Source organism: Camelus ferus, chromosome 6 (genome assembly GCF_009834535.1).
Source record: "Camelus ferus isolate YT-003-E chromosome 6, BCGSAC_Cfer_1.0, whole genome shotgun sequence".
Taxonomy (NCBI): domain Eukaryota; kingdom Metazoa; phylum Chordata; class Mammalia; order Artiodactyla; family Camelidae; genus Camelus; species Camelus ferus.
In genome coordinates, this window is record NC_045701.1 from 94,238,765 (window position 1) to 94,247,496 (window position 8,732).

At 63.4% G+C, this 8,732-nt stretch overlaps 2 gene segments (V, D, J or C); both read right to left on the reverse strand.

Annotated features, from left to right (window-relative positions):
- Positions 1-1,227: 1,227 nt before the first annotated feature.
- Positions 1,228-2,868, reverse strand: LOC116664431 (the record flags this gene model as incomplete). The annotated part of the segment is given in 2 exon segments: positions 1,228-2,336; positions 2,716-2,868. Coding segments are annotated over 2 exon segments (237 nt in total), but the record flags the coding sequence as incomplete, so codon positions are not given.
- A 1,274-nt stretch (positions 2,869-4,142) lies between these two features.
- Positions 4,143-7,387, reverse strand: LOC116664455. The segment is given in 4 exon segments: positions 4,143-4,610; positions 4,694-5,023; positions 5,147-5,816; positions 7,383-7,387. Coding segments are annotated over 4 exon segments (1,334 nt in total).
- Between the last annotated feature and the right edge of the window lie 1,345 nt (positions 7,388-8,732).

Sequence of the window (8,732 nt, forward strand, 5' to 3'; positions counted from 1 at the left end):
TGGGGGGCAGCTGTTCTGGGACTGGTGCTCCTCGAGGACCCGTGGGGCCAGCCCGGTATCGACCGTCCTGCTGTCCCCATGGGAATGTGTGGCTGGAGGCAGATCCGTGGTCCAGGGGATGGGGGTGAGGGGCAGGGCCTGGGGCCGGGCAGGCCGCAGGGACCATAGGCATGTTCAGCTTGTTGGTTAGGTGTTCCGTGTGAGGGAGATTGCGAGTGGGGGAGACCCCCAGGATGGTTTCCGGAGCACCCTGGAGGCAGAGGGTGCCCAGTGTCCTCACGCCTGGCAGGGTCCCTGAGGGCCGGCCATGTTCCTGGACCCGGCTGCCCGCCCCATGGCCTCACCGTCTTTGGTGCGGAGCCCACTGGAGCGAGCAATCCCTGTACTGCATAAAATTCTCTGTCTTCCTCTGTCTCTCTGTTTGTCTGTCTGTTTGTCTTTCCGCCACAGGAAGCTGGAATGGCCCTTCCCAATGTCCCTGGGGTGCTGTGGCTTTACTGACAGACACTCAGTGCTGGTCCCAACTCCCCGCCAGGAGCCTGTCCTGCTGGCCTCCCCTGGGGCCGTGGAGCCACAGACTCGGCATATTGATTTCGCCCCCTCTGCCCTGACACACTGAAAGGCTCACACAGACACTTGGACAATGTCCAGCCGCCCAGGGCCGTGTCCCGTGGATGACTGAGCTCTCCAGTAGTGCTGGCCTGGATCGCCCAGCAGAGCCAACCCTGACCAGGCGCTGGCCTCCGTTTCCTGGAGCATTTCCTGCGAAGGGCAGTCTGCTGTGGCTCCTGTGTCTGCCCTCTGGGGAGTGCTGTGTCTCCTACAACCTGGGACCTGAGACTGTTCCTTTGAGATGGAACCACCAGGAGGGACTGGAGCTCAGGGTCTGGCCTCCCAGGAGGACCGAGTCCTGACTCCGGCCCTGCCGCCTTGGCAGCAGGTGGGCACAGTGGCCCTCACGCTCCTCGACCTGGGACGTGCCGCTCCAGGACGGGAGACAATCATTTCTGTGGTTCCAACCCGACTGTGCTGCGTGTTACAGCAGCCGTGCTGACCAGGCGTCCGACACCTGGGACTTGCTGCTGACTCCGCGCCCCCAGGGAACCCCAGGGATGGGTGTGGTGGGGGGAGAGCTGGGGCCTGGGGCTGGGAGGGTGTGGAGGGCGGACAGGCTGTGGAGGCACCAGGGGAGGGGCCGCAACACAGAGCGATTCCCAGAGAGCTATGGAATGGTAAAGGATGCTTTATTGTCTGAACAACCCAAAACATGACAAGCCAGAGTCTCCCAACAAAAAACCCAACCAAAGTTAAACAGCGCAGAAAGTTCGTGGGCGCCAGACGTTTAGAAAGGATGCACAGCTTCCCAAGCGAGGCCTGGCGTGACCTCTGGTTGTAGCGCCCCCACTCCCCCGCCACCACCCGGCAGTGGGGCCTGCCCCTCCCCATCCAGGGAGAAGACAGGAGAGGCCCCGGGGTCTGGGGCCGGGACGCCAGGCTGTTGGGCTCCCTCCTCCCGGGGCTCGCTTCTCACCACACCGCCTAGTGCAGAGTGCTCCTGCTGAAGGTGTCTCAGGCCGCTGGCCACGGGATAGGGTGGCTGAGGCCAGTGCCCTTTTTGCCAGTGTCCCTCTTGCTCTGTCCAGCGAGGCTGCTTTCTGCCCGTGGGGGACCCGGTCACCAGGCCCGTCTCTGGGAAGCTGGAGTTGGGAGACCTCACCCCCTTCCTGGCAGGCCTGGCTCCTGTAGGGGCCATGGGCCCAGGCCCTTCTCAGAGCTGAGCACTTGGCTGAACGTTGGTGGCACATCCAGAGGCTTCCCTGCTGAGTGAGGTCGGCCGGGGCAGCACTGTTCCACCAGACATCTCACACAGTGTGCCTCCTTTTTGGAACCGTCCTTTGTCACCAGGCCTGAGATTGTCCACAGAGAGCGGGCCGTGCCCACTGCCCCGGGATGCCAGCTTCCTGCTCTTCCAGAGGAACCCCAGGGTGCCCCGGGCACTCCCGGTGAGGACAGGCAGACCCCTCAGCTCAGGTTGGTGGTAGCACCTGCTGTCCACTTGGTCCTCTGATTGTGGGCAGGGTGCAGGGTGTGGTCGGTGGTGGCCGTGAGGTCGGAGGATGGAGGTGCGGGTGAACATGGCCGAGAGTTCAGAGCTGGCAGGGCAGCGGGCGGAGTAGTGGCTGAGCAGCTTGGAGTGATGATTGGGGTACCTCTGAGGCCTGGGGTGGCCGTGGACACCCCCAGAAGACACGCTAGGCCCCCTGCCCGATCATGTTTCTGTAGTCTGGGACGATCGTCTGCTTCAGCTCCACCACCGAGGAGAAGATCCACTTCACCTGCAGGGATGGTGGGTGTGAGCACAGCCGGGGCCCCCATGCCAGCTTCCCCCAAGGACCTGGCCTCCCAGCCCGGGGCCTGCCGGCCGTGAGTGTGCTCCGGTGGGGTGGCGCGAGGACTGCGCGGGCATAGCTACGGACAGCGAGGTCCCGACAGGGACAGAGAGGGACAGTGAGAGAAGAGAATGGACTGGAGAGACAGAGAAGGACAGACAGTGGACAGAAAGGACAAGAGGGGAGAGTGAGGAGACAGTGACGGGACTGTGAGGGGACAGGAAGGGGACAGGGAGGGACAGGGAGGGACAGGGAGTGGACAGGGAAGGGGGACTGTGCGGGCACTGTGTGGGGACAGCAGGGAGAGCTGGCCTGGCCCGCCCACCTTGAAGAGGGTCACTGTGGCGCTGTAGCACACGCTGAGCAGGAAGAGGGTGATGAAGATGGAGATGGTGGTCCACAGCCCGTCCAGCTCCCCGCTCTGGGCCTCGGCACAGCTCTCCTCCTCCAGGAGTGGCTCTGGACAGGGAGGGGGTGGTCAGCTCTGTGGCTGCCCGTGACGTGCCAGGGCAGGGTCAGTGGCGCCTGAGTGTGGGTCTCTCTGTGACCGGGCAGGTGGGGCACTAGGATCCCCCTGGGTGGCTGGATCAATGGTTCCCTGAGGTCAATCCCTGGGCACCGACCTCGTGTCCCCCGTTCCTCCAGCTTGGGCCTCAGTCTTGGCCGGACTCCTTGGGCCCAGATCTCGGCCTGGCCAGTGGGTGTCCCTCATCCTCTCCTCTGCGGTGCCTTTCATGGGGTCCTCTGGGGAGAGGGTGCCCTGACCCCTGCCTTCCCTCCCACTGGAGGCCAGGCCTAGACGGCAGGGGTCTGCAGAGCAGGTCTGTGGTGGGTACTACTGCAGGGAAGGGCGGAGGCAACCTTGGGGTGTCCCTCTGTGCCCGAGGGGGTGGGGTGGGCGTGCTAGGGACCAGTGGGGTGTTGGGTCTCTGTGTGTTGAGGAGGGGGCGCAGGTGTCCTGGGGAGAGGAGGGGTGGGGGTTTGAGCCGGGCAGTGTGGTCAGAGTGTGTTCAGTGCTGCTGGGGCTTTGAGGAGTGGGGACCAAGCTGGTGTCCACAGAGGGTTCACAAGACCCGGCTCCAGGCTCTGTTCTGGCCCTGGGCGGGTACCCCGTTGAGGACCCAGTGAGCAAGGCTGGCTTGTGTGCACTTGTGTGGTTGTGCCCTTGTGTGCAGTTGCACAGGCACATGCGTGTGCATGAGTTTGCAGGTGGACGAGGGATGTGCAGGCTGGTGTGCTCCATGAGAGGGCTTTTTTCCTACGAGTCTGGGTGAGTGTCCCCTCGAGTGTACAGATCTGGCCCTGAGCACCTCGCCTGCGGGAGGGTGGGGCCTGATCTCCGTGTGTCCTGGGAGCAGGAGGCCTGTGCCCCCATCGCCGGCCAGGCGTGGCTCCCATGTTGACAGGGTGTCAGTACGTGGACCCTCGAGGCCCCGGGGACGGGAACTGCGGGGACAAGGACCTGCCACTGTCCCACATGTGTGCTTGGACAGAGGTGGGATGAACCGTGCACTCATTTCCGTGAGGGTTCCTGCGAGGCTCTACCCGTCCCCTCTACATACTCCAGCCTGAGTAGGTGCTGGCCAGACGCTGGACCCTGGGGAGCTGCTGCCTCTGGCAGACCCCATCCCTTGCCTGGGGTCACCCACAGTTCCCTGATGGCACGAAGTTTGTCCTGAGAGCCTGACCTGCCCCCGCCTCCCGCAGGCCCTGCGAGCGCCAGAGCTCTGCTCGGAAAGAACCATGACAGGGTTGCAGGGCCCCAGGGAGGCACTGGGTGTTTTATTTCATGCTGGCCCGGGAGGTATGTACACAGGGGTGGGGCTCAGGCATCCGTGCTGGACCCTGAGGGCCTCGGGGAGGGGTGTTCGCTGGGGTGCCGGGGTGAGGCTCATTTACCCGAAGACTGGGTGATGGATTTCTGGGTGTAGTGGTTGTGCAGGGCCTCGTGCATCACCACACAGGTGAAGGTTTCTCCCCGCTGCCACGTGTTCTTTCCCACCGAGAGCTTGCTGTAGAGGAAGTAGGTCCCGTCGTTGTCCAGCTGGGGCAGCGTGGTGGCGTAGGCGCCCTCTGACTCTGGCTGTCGGTTCCTCTGCCACTCAACGTTGATGTCAGGTGGGTAGAAGCCTTTGACCAGGCAGGTTACGCTCACGGTGTCCTTGGCCAGCTCTTCCCGGTGTGGGGCCAGGGTGTACACCTGCGGCTCCCGGGTCTGCCCTGTGGGGACAGGCGTGTCTGTGAGCCCGACGGTCACTCCGAGCAGCCCCACAGGACCCTCCCGCGCCCGTTGTCCGTCCCACCTTTGGCCTTGGAGATGGTCCTCTCGATGGGGGCCGGGAGAGCTTTGTTGTTGACCTTGCACTTGAACTCCTTCCCCGTCAGCCAGTCCTGGTGCTGGATGGTCAGGACGCTGACCACGCGGTACGTGCTGTTGAACTGTTCCTCCTTTGGCTTCGTGTTGGCCGTTCGCACCTCAACGCCATCAATGTACCAGTTGAAATTGACCTCGGGGTCTTCCTTACCCACGTCCACCACAACGCACGTGACCTCGGGCCTCCCAGAAATGGAGAGGACGTCCTTGGGTTTCGGGGGGAAGACGAAGACGGAGGGCCCTCCCGGGAGCTCAGGGGCTGGCAGGGAAGACAGGTGGGGAGTTAGCTCCTGGGCCAGCCTTCTCCAGGACACATGTATTCCCAGCACGCCAGGGCTGTGGCCACCTCCTTGTTAAAGAGGGAGTGGCTTGTCTGACTCACCTGGACATTTGGGACACTTGCATACTTCATTCGTTCCTGCAAAGAAAGCAGATAGGAGGTTTCTGGGTGAGGGCGACAGGTCTGTTGGGGCGGCATAAGTCAGGGATAGATTTTGGCAGGTCCAGCACCAGCTATGTGCGGTAGAGGTGTGCATCCTGTGCCCACCTTGGACCTGATAGAAACACCCAGAGGACCCCTCACATAGCCTGGGAGGCCTCCAGGCGAGGAGACTGCTCCTCCTCTGATACTCTGGGCAGAGGTCGCCATCCTGGCATGTGGTTCGATCCGGGAGGAGGGCTGACCTTGGTCCTGTCTGGATGTGGATGCCCGCCCGGAGGCCTGTCTACTTATCCACACGCTTGTCCACCTTGTTGTTGCTGGTCGGGTGGGCTACGTTGCAGATGAAGGTCTTGCTGGACGAGCTGCCGGTGGGCAGGGTCACCAAGCTGCTGAAGGAGTAGAGCCCCAAGGACATGAGAACAGATGGGAAGGTGTGGATGCCACAGCGCCTGAGTTCCAGGTCACCGTCACCGGCTCAGGGATGTAGCCCCAGACCAGGCAGCCGAAGGCCACCGTGGAGCCAGGCGTGTCCCCGCGTCTAGCAGTCAGAGGATAGACCAATGGGGCCTTGGTGGAGGCTGCAAGAAAGCAGGCCGTGTGAGCACCAGGGCTTCACCCCTGGGAGGGTCCAGGCAGGGTGTCACGAGCCCAGGTCAGGGCACCCCTGAGCCCAGCGCCCACGTGCTTCCAGAATGTCTGCAAAGCAGCTGGCCGGCAGGGCCCTCACCACCCAGGGCCTCGTGCCTCTGCAGCTGTGTGTCAGCGCTGGGAGATCACCTGGGTGACAGCCCCCTAGGTCCCTGACCTCCTGCAAGTGCCTGGCCTGACTGAGCCCTGTGTCTGAGTCCTGACCAGTGCTGCCTGCTCCCGGCCAGCATCCGCTGGTCCCCTGAGCTCACTGTCCTGCTGCCCCAGCCCGGCCCTGCCCTGGTTGTGTGGGCCTCTCCTTGGCGTGGTGGGCCTCCACCACCCAGAAGCCTGCTCGTGGCCCCTTGCCTGGCCTGCTCTTTGCCCTCCGCGCCCGTGTCTTCTGGGTCAGCTCTGCATCCAGAGCCCGTGGGCCTTGGCCCCCCTGGCCCCTGGCCCTCTTGGACCCTGGCCCTGCAGGTCTCCTCCTTGGCCCCTCCCCTTTCATCCCAGTTGCCTCAGCCAGGCTGCCGAGTCTGTGCCTCGGGGAGCTCCTGTCCCTCTTCTGGTCCTCCAGCTGGAGCCCCTCAGCTCACTTCCCCCTCACACCTGGGCCCCTGACGCCACCCCAGCTTGTAGCTCCCATGTCCCTGTCCTCTGACCTCAGCCCCCTGCTCACTGGCAGCCTCTGAGACCCTTGTCCCAGGAGACACTGGCCAGGAGCAGCCGTGGCCCCTCTGACCATCCCCACAGCCGTCAACCTGGCTCAGCTCCTCGTGTGGCTGTACCTTCGGTCTGGGCTTTAATCCGCTAGCTACAGGGGAGCCCCGCTGTTCTGTGGACCCTTTGCTCATTCTCACAATTACAACTGGCTTCCTGGACCTCTGTAAGCTGCCTCCTGCCCTCCCATCCCCCTGTTCAGCAATACAAGCTCTACCAGCTCCTTGGAGTTCCTCAGGGCTCTCCTGTACCTGCCTGCCCCCAGCCTACAGGTCATAGCTCTGATTGTTCCTTGGAGACCCTGTGGCTGCTCTCTGGTCTCCCAACCCTCTGCTCCTCTGTAGAAGCTCAACCTGCTACCAGGAACCACTGGTGCTGCCCTCTGCCCACCCAGCCCTCTGCTCCCCTGCAGACGCTCAACCTGTGCCCTGGAGCCCCTTGGGGCTGCCCCCTGCCCTCGAAGCCCTCCGCTCACTTGCATAAGCTCAACCTGCTCCCTGGAACCCCTGGGGCTGCTCCCTGCCTTCCCAGCCCTCTGCTCCCCTGCACATGCTCAACCTGCTCCCTGGAGCCTCTGGGGCTGCTCCCTGACCTCCCAGGCTTCTACTCTCCTGCAGAAGCTCAACCTGCTCCCTGGAACCCCTGGGGCTACTCCCTGCCTTCCCGGCCCTCTGCTCCCCTGCACATGCACAACCTGTTCCCTGGAGCCCCTGGGGCTGCCCCCTGCACTCCGAGGCCTCTGCTGACCCTCACGAGCTCAACCTGCTCCCTGGAGCCCCTGGGGCTGCTCCCTGCCTTCCCAGCCCTCTGCTACTTGCACAAGCTTTACCTCATTCCTGGAGCCCCTTAGGCTGCCCCCTGCACTCCTAGCCCCCTGTTCACCAATACAAGCTCTACTAGCTCCTTGGAGCTCCTCAGGGCAGTCCTGTACCTGCCTGCCCCCAGCCTACAGGCGGAAGCTCTGAATGCAACCTGGAGCCCCTGGGGCTTCCCTCTTGCCCTCCTAGACCTCTGCTGACCTGCACAAGCTCAACCTTCTCCCTGGAGCCCCTCAGGGCTGCTCCCTGTCCTCCCAGCCGTCTGCTCCCCTGGAGAAGCTCAATCTGCTCCCAGGAGCTCCTTGGGGCTGCCCCCTGCCCTCGTAGACCTCCGTTCACCTGTGCAAGCTCAACTTGCTCCCTGGAAACCCTGGGGTTGCCCCCTGCCTTCCCAGCCCTCTGCTGCCGTGCAGAAGCACAACCTGCTCTGTGAAGTCCCTGGGGCTGCCCCTTGTCCTCCCAGCCTTCTAGTTCCCTGCAGAAGCTCAACCTGCTCCCTGAAGCCCTTCAGGTTGCCCCCTGTCCTTCAAGCCCCCCGCTCACCTGCACAAGCTCAACCAGCTCCCTTGAACCCCTGAGGCTGTCCCCCTGCCCTCCTGCCCTTCAGTGGCCTCTTACTTGCACAAGCTCCAAATTCCCTTGAACTCCAAGTTAGCTTCTTGCCCCCATCCACCCCCAGGCTTCTGCTCATGTGCAGGAGCTCCATGTGATTTCAGAGCGCCTGGGGCTGCCCTCCTTGACCTCCAAGTGTTCTGCCCCCTCTTACATTCAGCCTCCCTGACCTTTGTCCCTGGTGCTGGCCCTTGGCAGCCTCTGACCCTCTGGGTCAACGCAGAGCCCTCAGCCTAGTTCCGCTTCACTCCCTGAACCCTGTGTTATCCCCAGGACTGGATTCTCTCCCTAGAGTCCCACCTTGGTGCCCTCCCAGCAGGGCTGGTTTTTCTCCCTGGAGTCCCACCCTGGTGCCCTCCCAGCAGGGCTGACTTTTCTCCCTGGAGTCCCACACTGGTGCCCTCCCAGCAGGGTTGTTTTCTCTCCCTGGAGTCCCACCCTGGTGCCCTTACAGCAGGGCTGGCTTTCTCCCTGGAGCCCCACCCTGGTGCCATCCCAGCAGAGCTCCTCGTCCTTGGGTACCTTCACCCTCTTTTGTGTCCCCAGTGTCCCCAGAAGTCTCCCCTGGTCCCTGGACCTTCCAGGTGGTGGGCCGGCTGTCTGTGCCCACCAGCTCAAAGCCTTCACCTCAGCTGCTCCTGGAGCCTTGTGGGGTCCCTGAGGTGGGGCCTCCCCTCCAATGCCCCCTGCGCTCCCTCTGCCCCTGCTCCTCTTGGGCTGCACTCACCGAAGGTGGAAGCCATGGAGGT